This window comes from Eschrichtius robustus, chromosome 17 (assembly GCF_028021215.1).
Source record: "Eschrichtius robustus isolate mEscRob2 chromosome 17, mEscRob2.pri, whole genome shotgun sequence".
NCBI classification, from domain to species: domain Eukaryota; kingdom Metazoa; phylum Chordata; class Mammalia; order Artiodactyla; family Eschrichtiidae; genus Eschrichtius; species Eschrichtius robustus.
In genome coordinates this window covers 78,593,624-78,618,634 of record NC_090840.1, presented here as the reverse complement: position 1 = coordinate 78,618,634, position 25,011 = coordinate 78,593,624, and the positions used below count along the sequence as shown (strand labels likewise).

General features: G+C 51.0%; 1 protein-coding gene across 3 annotated transcripts in view; it reads left to right on the top strand.

Annotated features, from left to right (window-relative positions):
• The window catches only part of ST3GAL1 (ST3 beta-galactoside alpha-2,3-sialyltransferase 1), an 85,646-nt gene that overhangs the window by 58,231 nt on the left and 2,404 nt on the right, over positions 1–25,011 (top strand). For all 3 annotated transcript variants that reach the window (XM_068525446.1, XM_068525447.1, XM_068525448.1), the window contains exons 3-7: positions 13,743–14,651; positions 20,379–20,575; positions 21,732–21,911; positions 23,215–23,260; positions 24,386–24,505. In XM_068525446.1, the coding sequence (XP_068381547.1) occupies positions 14,340–14,651; positions 20,379–20,575; positions 21,732–21,911; positions 23,215–23,260; positions 24,386–24,505 (855 nt within the window). In that variant the 5' untranslated portion in view covers positions 13,743–14,339. The remainder of the gene's footprint in view (positions 1–13,742; positions 14,652–20,378; positions 20,576–21,731; positions 21,912–23,214; positions 23,261–24,385; positions 24,506–25,011) is intronic.

The following is a 25,011-nucleotide window of genomic DNA, read 5'->3' as shown; positions in this document are numbered from 1 at the left end:
ATGGAAGGTGGCCCCTGATAATAGATTAATGCGTGCCCCGTGCGGCCCCCTCAGAGGCAGGGATGGTTTTTAACCCCATTTTATGCATTAGGCACTTGAAGCTCAGGCAGCGCCTGTAATGCCCCTGGGTTACACCGCAAAGGGCTCGGTGCTTTCAGGATTTTCCTGCAGGGTCCCACCCCTGGCTGCAGCAGCCAGACTAACTCCTGACCTCTGACCTCTCCACCTCAACCCCTGATGGCTCCATCTGGGCCCCTGACGCCCTCTGAGCTCCTGCCCTGGGAGGTGTAGAAACAGCCACGCTAGGGCAGCTGCGTGAAAACAGCCGGTTCCTTATAAGGGGCCAAGCCCGTCTTGCAGTTGGGAGCCTGGTTCCCCTCTGAGCTCTGGACTTTGCTGTGTGTCACTGGATGAGTCACTTCCCCTTTCTGAGCTCAGCCTCCACATCTGTTAAATGAAGTGGGGCAGAAATGAGAGGGGGCAGGTGGGAGTGTTAGTGTTGACGTTCCCTGCAGGAAACCACAGGAGGAATGCCGGTAATCAAACCTAATATTCAGGGAGCACTCGCTGTGTGCCAGGCACAGACCTATGAGCTTTACCTGCACTGACTCGAGTCTTTTCTCGGCCCAACCCTGTGAGGTGGACACTACCTTATCCCCACGTGATGGATGACGCTTCACTGAGGCAGAGGCTTCATGCAAAAGGATTTGGTTCAGGGGATCTGGTGCTTACAAAGTTGTTGGAAAGGTGATGGGGGGCGTATTGGTCCTGCAGGCTGCAGGCTGGGGCCCAGAGGCCAGGAAGCCACAGGAAGCCAGCACAGAATCTGAGGCTGCCCTGCAGACTAGGGGGTAGAGGGAGGCAGAGGGCCTGGGTCCAATGCTCAGGCCACACAGCTGCCTCCACCCCTGCGGGAGGGAGGACAACCCGCAGTGGTTATCCTTCTCTTACTGGCCGATTCTCAACTGCATCCAGAGCCCTCCCGTCAGCGGAAGCTGGGAAATGTAGTTTCTAGACATCCAGCCCCTGCGGCACAGGGCCGAGAGCACAGAGGGAGGAAAGAATCCCCAGTCCCATAGACACTAACCAGCAGGGGGACCCTGCAAGCAGAAGGAATCAGGATGCCCCAAAAGCCCTCACAGGCACACGGGTTGATGCACTGACAATTAACCCTTTGAAGAGAGAATCTGGGCCATGTGAATTACAGATACCCCTTAAGCCTCTAGCCCATTGACTACTTTGGGACCCCCTTCCCTGCAGGTTCTCAGAGGTAGAGCAGAGAGCAGTGAAGCGCTGGCTGTCCCGTCCCTTGAGGAACAGAAGCAACTAATGAAGCGAGTCGGAATCATAATTTTCATAATTCCCCCGGTTTGTTCTTTCATGCCTGATTTTGTTTGGTCTTTTATGTAACCCTGTCAGTAGGGCAAGCCAGGGACTCTGTTGGGCTTTTTACAAATGAGGAGCCTGAAACTTAGGGTGGGAAGAGGACTGACATTTATAATGTACCCTCTCTGTGTCCCGAAACCAAGCTGGTCACTTTTGTGCAAATAATTTTTATCCTACAGCAACCCTCCATTTGGGCATTATTAGTCCCACTTTGTGGATTCAGAAACCGAGTATTAGAGAGATGCAGTGCCTTGCCCATGAGAACAAACCTGGGAATGGGAAGAGTTGGGATTTGAACCCAGGTATGTCTGGGCCATCTTTTATTCCAACAACCTTGGCCATGATCCACTGGCACAGAACCAGAATAGATGGATTCCTAGTGTCCAGTGACCAGGGGCTGCAGAACAGTGCAGGAAAGATTGTTCTTCTTTTTTTAATTTATGTTTTATTGGTCATTTGGAGCTCTTTGGAGTTTTTTTCTTCCAGTTTTTTATTGAGGTATAATTGACATACAGCACTGTTTAAGGTGTACAGCATAATGATTAGACTTAACATACATCATGAAATGATGACCACAGTAGGTTTAAGTGAACATCCAACATCTCATATAGATACAAAATAAAAGAAGTAGAAAAAAAAGTTTCTTGTGGTGAAAACGCTTAGGGTTTGCTCTCTTCACAACTTTCCTATGTAACACACAACAGTGTTCATTATCTTTATCGTGTGGTACATCACATCCCTAGCACTTCTTTATCTTACAACCGGAAGTTTGTACCTTTTGACTGCCTTCATCCTGTTCCCACTTCTCCTACCAGAGAGGGTGGGAGGAGTGGGAACTGGTAACCACAAATCTGATCTCTTTTTCTGTGAGTTGGTTGGTTTGTTTGTCTTTGAACTATAATTGACCTACAACACTATGTTAGTTCCTATTACACAACATAGTGATTCCATATTTCTATACATTTCAAAGGGATCACCATAATAATTCTAGTTATGATATGTCACCATACAAAGATATTACAGAGTTATTGACTGTATTCCCCACACTGTATATTTTCTTTCCCCTGACTCATTTATTTTGCAACTGGAAGTTTGTACCTCTTAATCTGCTTTCACTATTTCTTTCTTCCCTCACTCCCCTACCCTCTGGCAACCACCTGTTTGCTCTCTGTGTCTGTGACTATTTCTGTTTTATGTTTGTTCATTTGTTGTTTTTTAGATTCCACATGTAATCGATACCATACAGTATTTGTCTTTCTCTCTCTAACTTTACTAAGCATGATACCCTCTATGTCCATCCATGCTATTGCAAAGCTGCTTTATGGCAGAGTTATTTATACACATCTTCTTTATCCACTCATCTATTGATGGGCACTCAGATTGCTTCCGTATCTTGGCTGTTGTAAATAATGCTGCAGTGAACATAGGGGTGCGTATATATTTTGTAATTAATGCTTTTGTTTTCTTTGGATAAATACCCAGAAGTGGAATTGCTGGATGGTACGGTAGTTCTATTTTAAGTTTTTTAAGGAATCTCCATATTATTTTCGATAGTGATTGCACCAATTTACATTCTCACTGACAATGTACAATGGTGCCCTTTTCTCCACATCCTCACCAACACTTGTTATTTGTGATACTTTTTTAAAAAAATTTATTTATTTTAGTTATTTATTTTTGGATGCATTGGTTTTCGTTGCTGCATGGGCTTTCTCTAGTTGCGGTGAGCAGGGGCTACTCTTCGTTGTGGTGCGCGGGCTTCTTACTGCAGTGGCTTCTCTTGTTGCGGAGCACGGGCTCTAGGTGCGCAGGCTTCAGGAGTTGCGGCGTGTGGGCTCAGTAGTTGTGGCGCACGGGCTGTAGAGCGCAGGCTCAGTAGTTGTGGCACACGGGCTTAGTTGCTCCGTGGCATGTGGGATCCTCCCGGACCAGGGCTCGAACCCGTGTCCCCTGCATTGGCAGGCGGATTCCCAACCACTGTGCCACCAAGGAAGCCCTGTGATACTTTTTTGATAATAGCTTTTCTGACAAGCATGAGGTGATAACATTGTGGTTTTGATTTGCATTTCCCTGATGACTAGTGATGTTAGGCATTTTTTCATGTGCCTGTCAGCCATCTGTATGTCTTTGTTGGAAGAACGTATATTCAGGTTTCTGCCCATTTTTTAATTGGGTTATATGTTTTTGATGTTGAGTTGTATGAGTTCTTTGTGTGTTTTGGATATTAATCCCTTATCAGCTGTATCATTTGTAAATATCTTCTCTCATTCAGTAGGCAGTCTTTTTGTTTCGTTGATAATTTCAAGTATGGGTCTTTTACCTCCTTAGTTAGATTTATACGTAGGTATTTTATTCTTTTTGAAGTAATTGTAAGTGAGATTGTTTTCTTAATTTCTATTTCTGATAGTTTGCTGTTAGTGTATAGAAATGGAACAGATTTCTGTATATTAATTTTGTGTCCTGCAACTTTACTGAATTCATTGATGAATTGATTTAGGTTTTTGGAGATGTCTTTAGAATTTTCTGTGTATAGTATCATGTCCTCTGCAAACAGTGACAGTTTTACTTCTTCCTTCCTAATAAAGAAATTTTTATTCCTTTTATTATTTTTTTTCTTTTTCTTGTCTGAGTGCTGTGGCTAAGAATTCCAGTACTATGTTGAATAAAAGTGGTGAGAGTGGGCATCCTTGTATATTTCCTGATCTTAGAGGAAATGCTTTTATCTTTTCACCATTGAGTATGGTGTTAGCTGTGGGCTTGTCATATATGGTGTTTATTATATTGAGATATGTTCTCTCTATACCCACTTTGTTGAGAGTTTTTATCATAAATGGATGTTCAATTTTGTCAAAAACTTTTTCTGCATCTATTGAGATGATCATGTGATTTGTATTCTTCAATTTGCTAATGTCATGTATTATATTGATTGATTTGTGGATATTGAACTATCCTTCCATTTTTGGGAGAAATCTCACTTGATCATGGTATATGTTTTTAATGTATTGTTGAATTGTTTACTAATATTTTGTTGAGGATTTTTTAAACTAATTTGTTTATTTATTTATTTTCGGCTGTGTTGGGTCTTTGTTGCTGTGTGTGGGCTTTCTCTAGTTGCAGTGAGCGGGGGCTACTCTTCATTGCGGTGCGTGGGCTTCTCATTGCGGTGGCTTCTCTTGCTGTGGAGCTTGGGCTCTAGGTGCACGGGCTTCAGTAGTTGTGGCGCACGGGCTTAGTTGCTCCGCGGCATGTGGGATCTTCCCAGACCAGGGCTTGAACCCGTGTCCCCTGCATTGGAGGTGGATTCGTAACCACTGGGCCACCAGGGAGGTCCCGAGGATTTTTACATCTATGTTCATCAGTGATATTTGGCCTGTAATATTTTTGTGTGTGATATCTTTGTCTGGTTTTGGTATTGTGCTGGCCTCATAGAATGAGCTCAGAAGTGTTCCTTCCTGTGCAATATTTTGGTATAGTTTGAGAAGGAAGGGTGTTAACTCTTTTCCAAATGTTTGGTAGAGTTTATCTGTGAAGCAATCTGATCCTGGACTTTTGATTGTTGGGAGGTTTTTTTATGTTTGTTTGTTTTATTACTGATTCAACTTCATTACTGGTAATTGGTCTCATCATATTTTATATTTATTCCTGATTTAGTCTTGGGAGATGGAACATTTCTAAGAATTTATCCATTTCTTCTAGGTTGTCTGTTTTATTGGTGTATAATTATACATAGTAATCTCTTACGATCCCTTGTATTTTTGTTGTGTTGGTTGTAACTTCTTTTTCATTTCTGATTTTATTGATTAGATTTCTATTACTATTACAATTTCTTCCTTTATTTTTGTTAATATTTGTTTTGTGTATTTAGGTATGCCTATTTTGGTGCATATATATTTACAATTGATATATCTTCTTCTTGTATTGATTCATTGATCATTATGTAATGTCCTTCTTTGTCTCATTACATTCTTTATTTTAAAGATTAGTTTGTCTGATGTAAGTATTGCAAACCTGGCTTTCTTTTCATTTCCACTTGCATGGAATACCTTCTTTCATCCCCTCACTTTCAGTGTGTGTGCCTTTAGCTCTGAAGTGAGTCCCTTGTAGGCAGCATATATATTTGTTATTATTCCTGTTCGGCTTCAGTGATTTCCACAACTCCGTCTTCCAGCGTGCTGATCCTTTCCTCTGTATAATCTAATCTACGGTAGATTCCTTCTAGTGTTCTTTTTTTTTTAAATCAGTTATTGTATCTTCATCTCTGTTTGGTTCTTCTTTATGTTTTCTTTCTCTTTGTTAAAAACTTCTGGGGGCTTCCCTGGTGGCGCAGTGGTTGAGAATCTGCCTGCTAATGCAGGGGACACGGGTTCGAGCCCTGGTCTGGGAGGATCCCACATGCCGTGGAGCAACTGGGCCCGTGAACCACAACTGCTGAGCCTGCGCGTCTGGAACCTGTGCTCCGCAACAAGGGAGGCCGCGATAGTGAGAGGCCCGCGCACCGCGATGAAGAGTGGCCCCCACTTGCCGCAGCTAGAGAAAGCCCTAGCACAGAAACGAAGACCCAACATAGCAATCAATCAATCAATCAATCAATCTTTTAAAAAAAAAAAAACTTCTAAAGGCTCACTTTGTACATCCAATCTTCTCTCAAGTTCTTTGACCATCTTTATGATCATTACCCAGAACTTTTTATCAGGTAGATTGTTTATCTCTGCTTCACTTAGTTCTTCTTCTGGGGTTTTGTCTTGTTCCTTTGTTTGGAATATATTCCTCTGCTGCCTCATTTTGCCTAATGTGCTAATTTTATTTCTATCTATTTGGTAGGTTGGTTGTTCTTCCTGACCTTGGAAAAGTGGCCATTCGTAGGAGACATCCTATGGGTCCCAGCAGCACACTCCCCTCTCATCACCAGAGCTATATGTTCTAGGAGTGCCCCCTGTGTGGGCTGTGTGGGTCTTTCTATTGTGGCAGGCTGACTACGGTGGGTGGCCTGGTAGGTATGGCTGGCCCCCAGTCTGGGGGATTGCCAGGCCCTGCATTGTATGGAGTGTGCCAGCCGCTGGTGGGGGTGGTTGGGTAATGAGGCACCTAGCCGTGGGTCCCTAGGGGACCCCAGGGCTAGTGCTGGCCCACTGGTAGATGGAGCTGGGTTCCAGGGTGAGTGGTTGCAGGTCCGAGGTTCCTGGATTTAGTGTTATCCTGCTGTGGCCAGGGTCAGATCCTGACATGGCTAGCTGCAGGGCCCAGGGTGTCCCAAAGCTGGTGTCAGCCAGCTGGTAAGTGGGGCTGGATCCCAGGGCAGCTAGCTGAGGTGTCTAAAGTGTCTTGGAGCTGGTGTTGGCCTGCCTACTGGTGGGCAGGGCTGGGGCCCGGTGGTGGGTGGGAGGAAGGTTCCTGGGTCTGGTGTTGGCCTGCTGGTGGGCTGGGCTGGGGCCCAAGGCCTCCTGGGGCTAGTGTCAGTCCGCTGATGGGCAGAGCTGAGTTCCAGGGTCTCTGGCTGCAGGGCCCTGGGGGTCTCAGAGTTAGTGTGTTGGCCTGCTGGTGGGTGGGGCTGTGACCTTGCCCCGTTAGTTGTTTGGCCGGAGGCATCCCAGTACTGGTGCCCAAAGACTGTTGAGCAGGGCTGGGTCCTGGTGCTAATAAGCTATAGAGAGGATTCCAAAATGGTGCTGCCAGCACCAGCGTCCTCGTGGTAAAACGAGCTTCCCAAAAGGCTGTCTCTAGTGTCTGTGTCCCCAGGGTGAGCTCCAGTTGCCTCCTGCCTCTCCGGGAGCCTCTCCAAGATCAGCATTAGGGTCTGACCCAGGCTCCTTTCAAGTTACTGCTTCTGCCCTGGGTCCCGGAGCGTATGAGGTTTTGTATGTGCCCTTCGAGAGCGGAGGCTCTATTTTCCGCAGTCCTCTGGCTCTCCCCAAAGCAAGCCCTGCTGACCTTCAAAGCCAGATGTTTTGAGGGCTTGTCTTCCTGGTTCAGGACGCCCAAGCTGGGGAGGCCAGTGTGGGCTCAGACCCCTCGCTCCTTGGGGAGGATCTCTGCAGCTGTAATAACCCTCCCGTTTGTGGGTTGCCCACCTGAGGTCCTGAATATAACGTAAGTCTGCCCCACCTACCCATCTCATTGTGGTTCCTTCTTTATGTCTTTAGTTGTAGAAGATCTTTTCTGCTAGATTCTGGTCTTTCTCATCAACAGTTATTCTGTAAATAGTTGTAATTTTATGCAGCCCACGGGAGGAGGTGAACTTAAGGTCTTCCTACTCCACCATCTTGGCCACTCCCCCAGAGTTGTTCTTCTCTGATGGAAGGTTTGGGGGCCCTTCACCAGTCAGTTCTGATTTCACGCCCCCCTGTGCCTCCACGTAAAGCCCGCCAGGACCCCAAAGGCCAGGACGTGGTGGGATCCATTTTTCAGTGATCAACAGGTTCACAGACGCTAATTCCTCACAGCCACTCCTCGTATTCTCAGGACGGTTGAGCCGGCAGGTCACCCTCTCTGTGTGTCCCAAAGCTGGTGTATGAGGAAGCAAAGTGAAAGCAGATGGGGCTGGGCCTCTTCGGGGACAGGGACGTGGTGGCAGATGAGAGGCTGCAGCTGCAAGCCTCTGCTTGTTGGTTTGTTTCCTTCCCTCCCACCGTGTGCTCACTCAGCTGGTGCGAGGAGCTTTGCCCTGGCACCTCTGGGGACTCTCTGCCCCTCCGCCTTCTCCAGGTTCACCAAGCCCTCATCATGGGCAGGACGCCACGCCAAGCACACAGAGTGGCAGAGAAAAGATTCCATGCCGTCCACTTCTGGCTGTGCCTGAAGCTTGTGTCAGACCACTTATCCCACCAAAGACTATAAGAGCTGGATAAGATAGAAATTCAGCTCTTCGAAGGTTTTAGAGAGCAACCAGGCAGCCAGGACTTGAGGGACAAAGACCCCTGGAAGGAGAGAAATGGTCGGGGGTGAGCCTGATGCTTCCTGCCGCCTGCCTGCCCAAGGGATGCACTGGCTCGTGGGAAGCTCCAGAGGACAGACGGAGAGAAGCAGCTCAGTGTTGAGCAGTCTCACGAGGCTGGAAATAAAAAATAATAGTAAAGAAATGAAATAAAAATGTAGTGCAGGACTACCAAGTCAGCTAAAATTAAGGGGCCAAGAACCTAGAGCAACAGAAACCACAGGCAGAGAGCCATTACTCCACACCTCTTTTTCCTTTCAAGGCATTTACCGGAATTTAAGTTGCGTGGGACCAGAGCCTAAGGAAACAAGCTGGAAACAGCAGCTGAGAGGTTGAAAAGCTAGACTGAGCTTTTGACAATCTCACAGTGTAGGGGAGACAGAAATTGGAAGTGAGAACGTGCAAGGAAGAGGTCTCTTGGTAGGCATCCTAGCTTTCCTTTACGAAGGGCTATGCCCTGTAAGTAAGGGCAAGCCAGAAGTAACTAGTCATCATGAAGACAAAGTGCGGCCCCAATCATCCTGGTCACCAGTTGGAACAAGGTAATGTGCCCGTGCTCTACCTAGCTCCAGGAGAAAACAAATTCCTCCCTGAATAAGGACAGCCTTATCCTTAACTGCTACACTTCCAGCACATGCAGTATCCACCATTGCCAGGCATGCCAGGAGACAGAGCCAAATGACCAAAGAGACATAAAGAGAGAAAATAGACAACAGAAATAGACCCACATCTCCTCCAAATGTCATGAGGGTTAGACGGTCTTTAAATAACTGTGATGGATCATTGGAGGAAGATAGATGACAAGGTGCAGATTTTCACCTGAAAACTAGAACTTATTTAAAAAAATTACTCAGATGGAAATTCGAGAACTGAAAAATACACCTGAAATGAATATAGTATATAATTTAAACAGATTAGACACAGCAGAAGAGAGGATGGACAAGGTAGTATCCATCTCAGGAAGCTGAAAAGATGACAGGTTACAAACCCAAAGAAATGACAAGAAAGGAAATGAAAATGAGAGCAAGTCCTGATGAAGTAGAACACTTAGCTGTGTCTACAGAGGACAGCCCAGGAGGAGGCAGGAGCCTGGAGCAAAGTGCTGGCTTTGCCATCATCTCGCTGTGTGACCTTGGACAAGTCACTTGCCTTCTCTGCACCTCAGTTTCTCCTTTCAGGGAAATAAGCATGATGGCTCATTTCACCCAGATGACGTGAGGATCCCATGGAGGACGGTCACGGCAGCTCTTTATTAGAAGTGCTGATATTACCGACAACCTAGCGTTCACTCCGTCATTTCACCAACGGTCATAGGGCAGGAGACTATGCAGAGAGCTAGGAGGGCATCCCAGCCTTGTGAGAACTACTGTGCAGTTCAGCAGGCATTAAATAAACATTCACAAACCCATACTGTCCGTTCATTTGGTTTTCCAAGTATTGGAAATAACTCTTCTCTCAGTGGCTGGTAATTGCTGCCCTCTCCTTATTGACAGGGTAGGGGGGCGGGTATCTTCATTAGGGAGCCTCCTTCGGGGGATCCTTACTTTCTGAGTTCTTGAAAGGGCACCAACTTGTGTCAGCTTTTTTCAGTGACCCCGTTAGACCATCACATCCACGTCCTCTGTGCCTCTCCCAGAACTCCCGTCTGTGGCCGTGAGATGACTGTCTCCCTGCTGACAGGACAGGCAGCTGTGTCCTCCTCCCCACTCCCTCTCCTCGTCCTCTATGTTTTGGGAGGCTTGGCCAGCCTCCGTCCCTGGCCGCACTCTTGGCACGTGGAGATCTGTGGCCCATGGTGTACTGGCCTCAGTTCCATCTCCGGGAGCCAGGGCTGGCGCTCCCCGTGTGTAGCAGGCTGCCTCACATCACAGCGTACAGAAAGTCACGCATTCCTCCTTTCTTCCCTGGGGCTGGGGGGAAGGTGGAGGGTTGTTCTTGCTTTTCCACTGCAGTTTTTTTCCAGGGCTTTCAAAAGTGCTAATTGATACCAGCCTGGAAGTGTCTGCTGGTCGGTGGGTTCAGAACAAGCACCCTGGCCTCAGAGATGCAGCTACCAGGACGTCCCGGCTGGATGGGAGGAGGGGGTCACGGTCTGTACCTTGGCAGCTCAGCCTTGCCCTCTGTCCCAACTCTCACCACACCTTCCCCTGGCCTCCGCCAGCGTCAGTGTAGAGCACTAATATCTCTCGTGGAGCTGGGACGTTGTAGGGAACCTAACCTCTCCTTCAGAATTTTATTCGATCAACATGGTTCAGTAATCATCTATTTCAGTGAACTTGTCTCTGCCCTTGGCATCAGGATACAGTGTCAATAAGAGCATCATGGGCCCTGCTCATGACAAAGACAAATGTAATGAGACCATGTGAGTCCTCTGCTTAGACCCTCCAGTGGGTCTCCGTGTCCCTCAGAGAAACTTAGTCTTGATCATGGCTTCTTGAGTCCCACACACCCTCGAACCCACCCACATACATGCTCCTCTCTGATCCAAGGACACCAGCCTCCTTTCTCCCAAAGGCACTGGGGCCTTGCAGATGCCTGGGAAGCTCCCACCTTAGAATCTTTCATGACGGGTCCCCCACCACCCAGCCCAGAGCCTGGCACAGCTCAGGGCCCCAGCAAATATGCAGCGAGTGAATCACGTGAATGGACAGATCTTGCTTGCTTAGTAGCCTCGAGAAGTGGGCAGAATCTGTGTTGTCAGCCCCATGTTCCTGTTGAAGGGATGGTTCAGAGAGGGTAGGTAACTTGTTCACAGTCACACAGCAAATGGGTCGTGCAACCTGATGAGAATCAGAATCTTCCGACTCTTAGTCTGTGCTTTCTTGCTCAGATCTCCACTCTGAGCTGGTGGCTCTTTCCCTTCATTCACCTCTGCATTCCTTCGTGCCATGTGTGTTCCCGGTTTCAGGGCCACGACAATGAGTGGGACTGAGTTTCTATCCTCCTGGAGCTCCCAGCTCAGGGAGGAGACAGATTAAGTACGCAGCACAGGCAGAGTGGAGCCAGGATGCTATGGATGCCAGGAGAGGCCCCTACTCAGGCCAGCAGTGGGCAGGCCTCCCTCCAGGATCAGTGCCAGCTGAGCCCTGAAGAATGAATCAGAGCCAGGTGGGGTGGGGTGGATTTTCCGGACGGTGGGGACAGTCCGGGTAGGTGCCCAGAGGCAGGAGCAACTGTGACCTGTGGGTCAGTCATGTTGCTTCAAGTTACAATCTGCTTTGCACAATAAAGGGGATTTATTCTCTCATGCCCCTGAAAAGTCACAGGGTGGGCTGCAGGGCTAGATTGACTGGGGATTCAACACTGTTCGCCTCTTCCAGTGAGCTAGCAAAATGTCCAGTACGATCCTGACCTCACATCTAAACAGCAAACTGGCCAGAGCAAAAGAACGTTTCTTTCCCCACCAGTGCAAAAAGTCAGGAGTTTCACTCCAGATGAATTAGGCTACATATCCATCCCTGGACCAATTACTGCGGTAGGAGGGGTGGGAACCCTCTGCCTGCCAAGTTAAATCAGAGCCCGCCCTTGAGGATAAGCAGGTTAATCTAACTCAGATGACAGAGCTGGTGCTTGATGGAGAAGCAGGGGACAGCTGGAAGGGACAGCTCTGGACACCATTAGGTTCTACATACAAGTCACGTTGTCACGACAAGTAGAAAGTGGAGCGGTAGGCAAGTGGAGAGACGTTGCCACCCGGGCTGAGGTGTTGAGGAAGCAGTGGAAGCAACACATCTTGAGCCCTGGCTGTCTCCAGGAAGGCACTGTGGATTTAATCTGATTTTTGAGCTGCCCCTCTTTCTACCAAAAAGGCAATCAATCTCCCTTCCACTGTCACTTTCCTGGAAAAAGTATATCCTGCTTGTTGATAGTCTACACGTTGAGGATGGGGAAGGAATTGATCAGACAAACAGAGATAGGGGCACATTCCAGGCAAGTACCAAAGGGAATCATGTTCAAGTGCAGAGGTGTGACCACAGCTGCACTCTGCAGAAGCCCAGAAAGTCAGTGAGGTGTGGGAACTTGTGTTACAAGCATTTGAGGAGCCCTGGTTGGCTTTCTTTGATTAAAGAACTCCCAGCTTTCTCTGTATCCCTCCAACTATGGTCATCTGGAGCCCAGTTAACAGACAGGGTGTCCCGTCCAGGGCAGAGCTCCTGCCCCTGTTTCTGGTACCCTGGCCCCTCCAGGCGCATGGAGTCAGAGGGTTGTGGATCTGGATTCAGATCCTGCTTTTTACTTCCCCCATGACCTTGGGAAAGTCATTTAATCTCTTTGAATCTCCGTTTCTTCTTAGGACAACCTGGGAAACCCCTATCTAGCTGACGGTATACTTTGTCAATCATCTGAGGAAATAGATATGTATGAATGCACCATCCTGTTTGGCTCTTAGTGGCTCATCCAAGAATATTCATTCGTACATTGAAAATGGAAAATGAAAGTTTAGCAGTTAACTAATGAATACCAGAAACTCAGCATATAGCATTTTAAAAAATTAATTAATTTATTTATTTATTTTTGGCTGCGTTGGGTCTTCGTTGCTGCATGCGGGCTTTCTCTAGTTGCGGCGAGCAGGGGCTACTCTTCGTTGTGGTGCACGTGATTCTCATTGCGGTGGCTTCTCTTGCTGTGGAGCATGGGCTCTAGGCGTGCGAGCTTCAGTAGTTGTAGCACGTGGGCTCAGCAGTTGTGGCATGTGGGCTCTAGAGCGCAGGCTCAGTAGTTGTGGCGCACGGGCTTAGTTGCTCTGCGGCATGTGGGATCTTCCTGGACCAGGGCTCGAACCTGTGTCCCCTGCATTGGCAGGCAGATTCTCATCCACTGTGCCGCCAGGGAAGTCCCAGCATATAGCATTTTGTCTAATCTTCCTAACCATTCTGTAAGTGGAGCTATTATTATCCCACTTTACAGAAGGGAAAACTGAGGACCAGGAAGGTTGAATAACTTTCCCAAAGCCATAGAACTGGTAAACGAGTACTTGAACCTGGGCCAGGTGGAAGCCTGGGCCACCCCCTAAGCATACCATTTTGGTTGTGGTTGAACTTTAGAATCTGCGAGAGAGAGAGTGAAGGAGAGAGAAAGTAGCATGTACTTGGCAATCTCTGTGTACCTGGCACTGTACGTGCATTATTAACTCATTTCACAAACTTAGGTCTGATTCTTAAATGTACTAGGTTCTGGATGCAGGAAAGATGGGTGGGCCACCTTCCATGTCTCTTAGCGACCTTGAAGAATAGGCGTTAACATCTCACCCCACTGTACACATGCACACGCTGAGGCTCAAAAGGGTAAAAAATTGTCCGTAGCCACCTGCCACATTGGCTTGACAACAGAACGGAAGATGATGGGAGGAAGTGGAGAGAGGGAAATGGTTTTTATAAAAAAGTAATAGAAGTTCATCCTGTTTTCTTTCTCCTTTTCTGTGCAGATGACAGACAACCCTCAGTGCCTTTGTCAAGCCGGCTGCTTCACCGCCCCATCTCTGGTGACAGCATGGGCAAGACCACATTCTAATTAAGGATTGTCACACACCATCTTCTCTGGAGGGCGGTGACAAAGACAGCTTGCCTCTGTCCTGTACCACAACCCTTCCTTCGAGGCCCTCACCTCCGAGGGACCCTGGACTGTCAACAAGGATTAATTACCCCTCAACCCCCTTGGATGGGAAAGGAAATCACTGTTATCAAGCTTCGATTAAAGCTTCATCAGGAGACATTATCGGCTGTTTAAGGATTGCTGACGAAGCAGGCCACTTTATTTCCTGAAAAGACAAATTATATGCCAGCAGAGGCACCCCGCCACAAGTGGTCCACTTAACCTTTGAGTATCACGCGTGATGTCGGGCACAGCCAGGTGGCCGTTGCCCAGCAGCAGTGGCCATAGGAGGCTTTGAGGCGCCCTGCGGGTCCCCGCCTTGCCTTGCAGTCGATCCTCTGTCTCTGGGATCTTTCTTGGAAGTTCCTCCTCAATTAGGCGTGATTTCCTCCAGCCCATCCCTGGGAGGCCCCCCATCAGGCAAGCAGACATGGCGACCATGAGGAAAAGGACTCTCAAAGCGCTCACGTTCCTCATCCTCTTCATCTTCCTCACCTCCTTCTTCCTGAACTACTCCCACACCATGGTGGCCACCACGTGGTTCCCCAAGCAGATGGTCCTCGAGCTCTCGGAGAACTTCAGGAGGCTCGTGAATTACCCCCACAGGCCCTGCACCTGTGCCCACTGCATCGGACAGCGCGGGGTGTCCGCCTGGTTCGATGAGAGGTTCAACCGGTCCCTGCAACCGCTGCTGACGGCCAAGAACGCGCTCCTGGAGGAAGACACCTACAACTGGTGGCTGGTGAGAGCCAGGGCTGCGTGTGGGTCTGGGGGTGAGATGTGGGCGGCCCCCGGCTGCCACACGCTCAGGCCCAAGTGTGCACCAGGGGCCCTGCCAGGCGCTTGGCAGGATTCAGAATACTGGTCATCCGTACGTTCGTTCGTTCATGCATTCAGCCTCTGTTATTGAGGATCTATTGTGTATATTATAAATCAGAGCAGAGGGTTCTGTAGCAGTTCCCTGTGTCTGCCGTAACAGGTGACCGCACGCTTGGTGGCTTACGGCAACGGAAACGCATTCTCTCGCGATTCCGGAGGCAGAAGCCTGAGCTCAAGGTGTCAGCGGGGTCGGTTTCTCCAGCTGCCTAATCTTGAATTCCTTAATTACATCTGCAAAGAACCCTTTTCCAAATAAAGTCTCATTCACAGGTTCCAGGGAGTAGGACTTGGACATATCTGTTTAGAGGGCACTATTTAACCCACTCTGGGTATTGAGAAGCAAAAAAAAAAAAACAGATTCTTATTCTCATGGAATTATATTCTGGCAGAGAGAGACAGATAAGAAACAAATAAACAAGATAGGCTCAGATAGATGTGCTCGGAGGAGGAACAAAGGGGTTTGGGATAGGGAGAAACTTGGGGCAGGGGCCTCTGTAAATGGGGTCATCAGGAAGGTCTCTGAGGAGCCAGGAATTGAGCTGAGACCCAAAGGCAGAGAGGGCGCCGGCTGTGGGAGGATCTGGGGAAAGTGCTGCCGGTCACAGGAACAGCGAGTGCAAGAGCCCTGGGGCGGCTTCAGCTTGGTGTCTTGGAGGAGGAGGAGCTCTGTGTGGCCGTGAGCGGGGGGGAGGTCTGGGAGTGGGCAAGACCCACAGCGAGGAGTCTGGGCTTTGTTCTAAGTGCAGCAGGAAACCACTGTAGAATTTTGATGAGGGGAGGTCCATGATCTGATCTAGTTGCTGAACACAAAGTGGATTGAAGGGGAGTGAGGAATATCCATTCATTCAAGACTTATTGAGCATCTATTAGATGCCAGTATATTGAGATGGAAGAAAACAGCCTTCCCTTTTTAGCTTGCAGGGATGGTTGGGAGAAAAGGGAAAACAATCACAAGGCAGGGTGATAGGTGATAGGCACCCAGGCTCCCTGGGTGTTGCTCCTGACTTTCTATATTTTATCAAGAGTGATTTTGAGGAAGGCTCTTCATCTCAGATTCTCAGATTGAGGTAATAATAGTCACCTCACCAGGTTTCTCTATAGCACCGCAAACATTAGATTTTAACATTTTTATTTATTTTTGCTGGTTTAACGGGCAAGGAAAAATGAATTTGCATTCTTTCAGCACGTATGAAGGCTGAATGTTTTCCCGTGTGGCTCTTAACGTTTCGTCAAATTGTCCTCGCACGTCCCCACCCCAGCCCTTACGTGCAGTCCTTCTTTGCTGGAGTTTAGCCTCTTGGAAGGGATTTTGCAGGGGAGGAAGGAAGGGGAGAAGGTTCCTCACGAATAGAAATCAACAGAAAGGAGCAGGGCTTCAGAGCTTCTGGGTTCCTTGACAACACACAGACCACATGTTTTGAATAAAGAATCAGGACACCACATCTGACAAGCACTCCTGTCCCTCCAGACGGAGACACAGAATATTGAAATAAAAACCACCCTGGGAATTCCAGGAGGCACCGTAGCTCTGCATAAAGGCCCCCAGACAGCCAGGACAGTCTCTGACAGATCCAGATTTAGGACCCCAAACACAGAGCCCCTGCCTTTAAAGTATGACGAGCCTGGTGGGAAATGCCCTGCAGGATGCTTGGCTGGCAGGGAGCCCGCAGAAGGTGATTGATGCCAGGTGTCAGAGGGACTGGCCCTAGACACGCTCTTCCCCAGACCTACTCGGAGCCCTGGTCTGGAGCAGACCCCTCGTGTCTGCTCCCTCTTCTACTTTGTCTCCGGGACGAGGGGAAGGACTTGACTGAGGTCACTCAGCCATCCATACAGAGCCAGGCCTGGGACCCGGCCGCCCGCCCCAAGGCACCCTTGTTTTCCCGTCCTCTTGCCCACCGCTGCTCCTCCAGACCCACATGGGAGGGAGGGCAGGCGTGGGGGAATCAGGAAGAAGCCTTCAGGAGCTGGAGGCTGACAGGTCAGGTGCCTTGGGTATCGCAAAGTCCCCCGTGTCCTGCAGCAGTGCGGTGTTGCTGGCTGTCTCAGCCTCTGCCTCCAGGCTCTGCCTTAAGACGTGATGCTTCCTCAGGGAGCCTCTGACAACCAGCAGCAGCGACTGCTTGAGCGCTGATCATAGACAAAGAAATACACTGCTTGGAAACTAGTCAGGAAGAGTGAGAGGGGAGAGGGTGTCTTTGAACTTCTGCCCTTTCTCTCCTGCGTGCATGTCAGCAGCCCTCTGGGACTTCCGTTGTCATTTACAAGAGGCAGAGAAGTCAGAAAGTTCCTTCCCAAGGAAGACAGGGACATAGCGGTACTTGACCTGCCTCATCTACCCCAGCTGGTGAGTGGATGCTTTAGGGCTCTAATCCCCAGAAACACAGCTCGATTCCAGCCCGCTGCCCCCGAGTTCTGCTCAGCTCTGTACTCACCCCGTGGCCTAGGTCTTTCCCTCTCTGGGCCTCAATCTCCGCTTCTGCCAATGAGGGTCTGAAACAGAGCCAAGGTTCCTGAAGTGTGAGCCAGTGGGGCAGCGTGATTCCTGGTGATACAGGGGCAGGGCCTTTAAGAGCATCGCATCACGCTCAGGGCGAGGAAGTCATTCGGCTTTAATTCTCTTTCCATCTTTGAAGTTGCAAGAATTAAATGTCGCTCCTTGTTTCATGATGTGCCTCTTTAACACCTGCCCATCTTGGTTCTAGCAAAGGAGGGCGGCTTGCCTGGGCAAGCAACAGGATGGAGCTGGAATCGAATAAAGTGGTTCTGTTTTCATTGTATTGGACACTTTCCTTTTTTTGTGGACAGATTTTTTTACTTCTGCCAAGTATCTCTTGCTTTCCGCTTGTGGCAGAGATACGAGATTTCCTTTTAAAATAAACTTACTTTTTAAAGTGAATCGTTAAAGAGGGGTAAGTCAGTAGTAGGTGGACGGGACAACGTGATGCTGCACTCCTAGCATGGGTACCCTGCCGGCTGTGAGCCTTCAAACCCCGGGCCCCCCGAGGCAAAGCAGGCACATGTGTCACATAGTAGGTGCTCAGTAAATGTTGCTGAGCACTGGATTCAAGAATGCCGTGTTGCTCCCTTAACCCAGCATACAGTGTCATGCTCCCCGAGGTAATGACATGGATGGAGGACACTCTCTGGTTCTGAGCGCATCTTCACATTGTCAGGGCTCTTCCTGGGTGGGGGCCTCCGAGGAGGTCCCTGCCGGGCAGCTCGGCTGTGGTCCTCGATCCCAGGGGTTCTCAGCGTGTGGTCCCTACATAGCAGCAGCATTACCTGGGAGCCTGTGAGAAATGGCTCTGTTGCCCAGATGTCACACATTAGCCCAGGTGATCGTGTATTCAGGAGCCCGGAGCTGCCCCAGGAGATCCTATCAGAGCAGGTGTTTAATCTGGATATAGTTTTTGTCTTATTGTGGTAAAATATACGTAACATAATGTTTATCAACTGTTTATAAGTGTGCAATTCCATGGCATTAAATGCATTCACCTTGTTGGGTTACCATCACCACTACCCGTACCTGGCACTTTTGTCACCTCCAACAAAAGCCCCTTGTACCCATTAATAACCAGGCCCCTCACCACCCCTCTCATCCCTCGGGCAACCATCATTCTACATGCTACATGCTAATTTGGTGATTCTAGTATCTCCTGTAAGTGGAGTCGTACAATATGTGTCCTTCTGTGTCCGGCAGATAAGCCGGTGAAATAACGCTTAGCATAAGTGTTTCCAAGATTCATCCATTGGGAGCATATATCAGAATGTCCCTTTTTTATAACTGAATGATATTCCATTGTCTGGATGTTCCACATTTTGTTTATTCACATTCATCCGTCGATGGACACTTGGGTTGTTTCCACCTTTTGGCTATTCTGAGTAATGCTGCAATGAACACGAGTGAACAAGTATGTGCTCATGACCCTGGTTTCAGTTCTTTTTTTTGTTTGTTTTTGTTTTCGTTTTGGCCTCACCTTGCGGTTTGTGGGACCTTCGTTCCCCGACCAGGGATTAAACCTGGGCCCTCAGCACAGAGTCCAAACCACTGGACTGCCAGGGAATTCCCTGATTTCAGTTCTTTTTAATACTTAGGAATGGAATTGCTGAGAAACCACCAAACAGTTTTCCACAGTGGCTGCACTAGTTTACATTCCCACCAGCAAAGCACAAGTGTTCCAGATCCTCCACATCCTCACCAACGCATGCTATTTTCCCTTTTTCTTTTACTGTAACCAGTGATGTTTCTAAGTAGAAGTGTGTCTGTGGTCCTGATGTCGTTGCCTGCGGCTTCCGCAGCATGTGAGTGTCTTAGGCTAGAGGAGATGCTAGGTGGTTTTATCTAGAGGACCATCCAGGTCTCCCGGTGTGCCTCTCCTTGGGGATGCTGATTCCTCCAATGCCAGGTGGGGACCAGATGCCTGGGGATCTCCCTACGCAATCCCCCCGTCACTGATCTCCTAGACAGTGGCCAAAGCAGCTGCTAGCCTCACCTTCCTCTCCCAGCCCCTCCCCTGTCCCTGGGGTTGGGAGTGACAGGTGGGACTCACCCCACAGCCACCTCCCCCTCCCCAAGCTCAGGGACTGGGCTTTCTAAAGGTCAAGGTTCCAGGGCTCTGAGGCAGGGGTGATGTTGTGGGAGAGACTTCAAGGTGGGTTTCTAAAAGCCTGGCTTCAAATCCTGCTTTGGATTCGGGACACGTGCTCAACCGACCTGGGCCCCAGAGCATCCTTTCTCATCTGCCTTTGAAGTGACACGGCCCTGCGGCTTGGTGACACAGGCAGATGCGATGCTTCTTAGGAAATCTCTCCAGGTTTCACTCTGAGTGGGGGAGTAATGTGCATCAGCGAGTGGTCACCATGCAGCGTGGCCGAGCTCCCCCTGAGGCAGTGGACGGACGTGGTGTACAGAGAGGGGCTCAATAGGGCGACCGACTCGTCCCACTTTTAGCGCTGAGAGTCCTGCTTCTAGGGAAACCCCTGGGCCAACCAGGTGGCTGGTCACCCTCAGGATAAACCCAGTGTTTGCCTCCGCCTGTGGGTCAGAGAGGTCCCAGGGCAGCTGATCTTGGGTGTGGGTGTGAAAACAATTTGTTAAGCAGACATTGGACTCCTTGATGCATCCGGTAAAGCGCTGATTCTTGATGCATCCGGCAAAGGACTGATTCTTGGGTCTGGCTGGAGCTTGGTGGTCCTGGGGCTGCGGGAGCTGAGAGGCGGGAGGGTGAGGGGAGCAGAGGGAGGGGAGGCGGGCGTGGAGGGTCACCTGACCCCTCTCCCATGTGCTTTACTCATACCAGCCAGTCGCATCGCGTCGAGGCCAGAGCTGTACCTCGCACATAGTAGGTGCTCAATAAACCTTTGTAGAATGAGTGAATGACGTCTTGCCTTCCTATCTCCCTGAGTGGCCCTTGGGCTCCTGGCAGGGGAGGTGGCTGTCTGCGCCGCCTGCATCTCCAGGTGCCCAGCAGAGAGAAGGGTACTCGGGAGGGGCTGGGTGACCAACCACAGGGGGCTCGGGGCCCAGCAGCGGGGGGCCAGAGGTAACACATCCCGGCTGACTGTGTCCTGCGTCCTCCGCCCACAGAGGCTCCAGCGGGAGAAGCAGCCCAGTAACTTGAACGACACCATCAAGGAGCTGTTCCAGGTGGTGCCCGGGAACGTGGACCCCCTGCTGGAGAAGAGTTTGGTGGGCTGCCGGCGCTGTGCCGTCGTGGGCAACTCTGGCAACCTGAGAGAGTCCTGGTACGGGCCTCAGATAGACAGTCACGACTTCGTGCTCAGGTGAGCACCAGCCCCTCGCCCCCCAGGCCACCCTGCTGCCCCCCCCCGGGCCCCTGGAGCTGCAGGGGGCGTCATGGCTCAGCGTCAGGAGGTCAAGACCCCAGTCCAGATGTGCCCAGGCTTACCTGGGGACCCCAGGCCCCTCACTGCCCCCTCTGGGCCTCAGTTTCCCCATCTGCATTGCAGATGGACCAACAGGGCCTCTCTGGACGGAGAGAAAAACCATACACAGAGGTACCCAGGGGGCTGGGAGCTTGGCCTTGAGAGGCCTGGCCAGAGGGCAAGACTAACTTGAGGACTCTTGTTTAATCTTTAAAATCCATCCCTGTCTGGGAATTCCCTGGTGGTCCAGTGGTTAGGACTCGGCACTCTCACTGCCAGGGGCCGGGGTTCGATCCCTGGTCTGGGAACTAAGATCCCGCAAGCCACACAGCCAAAAAAATAAATAAAATAAAAGCCATCTCTGTTTTGCCACCTAGGCCATAACATAACTGTGTACTTTTAATGTAAAATATGTTTCCGTGTCACCAAGTAAAATGGATATTCCAGGAAGATGCCCCACGTCTCTCCTGCTTTTCTTGTCATCCCCACACCAGTCACCCGACCCAGGGGCACCAGTGACTCAGATGAGAGGCACAGGCACCTTCTAGAACCATCCCCCGTTTCTGTGGTCTCTGACTTTATGTCTTTAGACCGCTCACCTGGCCTCGGGCAGCCTCAGTGTACCTGGTGTCCAGTGGGAATGTCCATGGTGAGGGGAAAGAGTCAGGTTCAGGGTCAGACAGGCCCTGAGTTCAAGGCTGCCTCTGGGTTACTCTGTGTCCTGGGATAAATTCTTTGCACTCAGATTTCTTTGGCCTTAAAAATAGGACCATGAAGTATGTACTGGACACCGTCATCATTAAGGGTTAACGATGTGCGTCACTGGGCCAGGACAGAGTAGGCCATCGATGGTGGCGATGGTCAGGCTCACTCGAGATCATAAATGAGAAAAAAGTAGCAAAAGCCTCTGAGCTGTGCCACAGTTGCCCCCATTTTACAGATGAGGAAGTTGGGGCCCAGCGAAAGGGGCACAGTGCAGCCTCGCGGAGCTGAAGCTGGCCCTCAGAATCGGTGCCCCAGTGTGATGCCTGTCCTTTCTCCCTCCCCCTCCCAGGATGAACAAGGCCCCCACGGCAGGGTTTGAGGCCGACGTGGGCAGCAAGACCACCCACCACCTCGTGTACCCCGAGAGCTTCCGGGAGCTGGCGGAGAACGTCAGCATGGTCCTGGTCCCCTTCAAGACCACCGACCTGCAGTGGGTGATCAGCGCTACCACCACGGGCACCATCTCCCAGTGAGTCCCCTCGGGGCGTCCGGATGAGGGTCACTGCTTGTCCCACTACTGCCCCTTGCTGTGTGAGGGCCTCTGAGCCCCCCGCCATGCTGTTCCACCCCTTACAGCCATGCTCGTGCTGTTCCTCCCCCGGAACACCTCCCCTCCCCAGGCCTCCTCCTGGAGGGCAGAGCCCCAGTCCCCCGGCCGCCTCCAGACCCTCCGGCTCTTCTTGGTACCCCTCCTCCCATCACCCCGATGCACCCGGAGCTCCGGCCTTCCTCTGCCTCGCGACTTCCCGCTCCCCCGAATAGACCTCCCAGGTTTGCTTCCCCAGACACCCTGGAAGCCCCTCGGGAGAGGGAGCCCCGCTGGAAAGGACACAGCACGTGTTAGTTCTGACCCCGTCCTCATCTCTGGGCTGCTCCCCGTTGATGACAGCCTCCGCCCACCCCCGCTTTGCAAACCGTCAGTCAGAATGGCGCCGGCTGGGCTGGGGGGCGGGCGGGGAGACCGGGCGGGGAGCACGTCGGCTCCAGCGGCCTTGGGCACCGAGGCGCTCACATCTTCTGATTTGTTCCGGGCACTTGGCAGGGGGCTCAGTGAATTCCCGCTAGTCCTTCTCATGACCCCCGTCCTCCAGGGAGACCCGGAGGCTTGGCCCCTACGCAGAGCCAGGCTCGCACCTGCCTGAAGAGAAGCGGCTTAGTGCCCAGGTGGCCAAAAGCCTCCTTGTCTGAGGCCTGGTTAGGAAACCCGAGGGATTTGGGTGCGGGAAACCGGGGGGCTGTGCTCGGAGGAGGAGGGCAGTGAGGGAAGCAGGCTCAGGCAGGGGAGGAGCTGGACCAGCCAGGGCTCAGCTGCTGCCTCCTTCCTCCCGGTCCCACAGGCTGGAACGTGACTTGTACCCGAGGTAGATGCAACGTGAGGCCAGGTGGCCAGGCACTTATACCGTCATCTTGGGGGCACGTGAAATCTTGCAGATGAAAAGGGGGCCATTGTGGGCCTATCAGCCAACGCCCCAGCAGCGGGGGATGGGTGTTGTGGGCCCCGCTCCGTGTGTCTTGTGCTGTGTGCACGGCTTGGAGCAAATTCCCTTCTTAACCTTTCTTGGAGAAGGCGGCATAACGCAGCAGAAGGTCCTCGAATTAGCCACAATCGCCCTCTGGTGTTCATAATGGGCCACTGCAAGGAGGTGGGGTCCCTTGGGGAATGAGTGTGCTTTCCCGCTTGCCCCAGCTGCCTCTCCAGCCCTGCTTCTACCAGCTGATGCCCAGGCCGCCAGCCCCCTCCCACATTAACCACCTGCCTTGTCCTCCCGCAGCACCTACGTTCCTGTCCCCACGAAGATCAAGGTGAAAAAGAATAAGGTGAGTCAAGGCTCAGGTGCCTTGTCCTCTGAGCTCAGCCTCGCTTTCAAGGTTCTGCATGAGGACAGAGAGCACCGTCTCCCCGCTCTGCCAGCATCTGGCGGCGGAGAGCCGCTGGGACCCCGGGCTGGTGGGGGTGGTGGCCTCCCACTTAAGAGAGTGGAGAGACGAACCCTGGAGAGGTTCCCTAAGCCTGGACCCTGGACCTGGAGCACCACCCGGGAGCTTGTCACCAATGCAAATCCTCAGGCCACCCCAGATCTGCTGAATCAGAAACGCTAGGTTTTTTCAAGCCCCCAAGGGATGCTGGTGCTGTTCGAGAACCACTGCCCCACAGCATGAGCATCTCAAAGCCAGACCTCGTCACCTGTCTCCATATCTGCATCTTCCCCAGTGGGCCCTGGAATGGGGTTGGCTAAGACGTGGGCAAGGGGCAGAGGGATGAAGGAAATGAAGTGTCCACCACACCAGACCTTTGCATACACTGTCATGTGTAGATGGAGAGATCAGGTTCAGAGAGGTCAGGTAACTTGCCCAGTGACACACAGCTAGTTCACTGTATGGCTGGAGCTGATGTCTTCCCAATGGTGGCTGTGTGACATTGAGCATGTCACTTAGCCTCTCTGAGCCTCGGTTTCCTCATCTGTAACATGAGGAGAGGGAGAGCTGGCAGGTGGGGTCATTTTAGGGACTGGCGATCATTCAGGCCCATGTTAGGCAGAACGGGTGGCTCGGTGCCTTCCTGCAGCATGACAGGAGTGTCCTTGTCCCCAGCTCATGCTCTTCCCTGGAACCTTCTCCTGCAGCCTCATGTCCCACTCCTTGGCCTCATTTGATTGTAATTCGTATGTCACCTTGTCTGCAAGCCTTCTCACCCCAGTGCCTTATCTCCTTCTCTGCTTTGTTTTCTCTCCATGGTCTCATCATTCTTTTCTAGCATCCTCTGTGTCTCCGTGATTTAGGTCACGGTCCGTCTTTTCCACTAGAACGTAACACCCCCACCCCGAGTGCAGGGTTATGAGTTCCAGTCACAACAGGGTCCCCTGAGGTTACAATAGTGTGTGGCACATAACACATGCCTGGTATCCTTCTCCAGACCCCTCACTGTGTCCTCCCCTCCCGCAGATCCTGATTTACCACCCAGCCTTCATCAAGTATGTCTTCGACAGCTGGCTGCAGGGCCACGGGCGGTACCCATCCACCGGCATCCTCTCGGTCATCTTCTCACTGCACATCTGTGATGAGGTAGGACCCCCTCTCCCATGCCTGCCCGCGCCCCCCAGGGGGTCGGGGACCGAGGGCTCCTCATTCCGTGTTCTCAAGAGGGGCGGCGAGAGCGCCTGCAGTCAGGCAGACCTCCATCCCTCCTCCCGGCCCTGGCATAGCCTGTCTCTTCTAGAAGCTCCGATCCTGTCTCTTTGGTGAGGCTTGCACTGTCTCCCGCACAGGATGTTTTGGGGAGTGGCTGTGTTCTCTTGGTGTGTGAGGTCCCCAGGCAGAGCCTGGCCCAGCAGGTGGAAGCTCAGATCTGATCTGGGGGCGAAATAAGCACATCTTGCCCCCAGGAGCATATTATAATCGGGGGAGCTGTCTGGGGTTGTGGTTTCGATCTCAGTTGCTCACCAGAATCATCTGTGTGGAGCTAAATTCCAGCCCCCAGGCCACAGCCCAGCCCACTTCCACCAGAATTCCTGAGATTGGGAACCCGGCACCCAGGGGTTCCACTGTTCACCGAGGTTGAGAATCAGTGA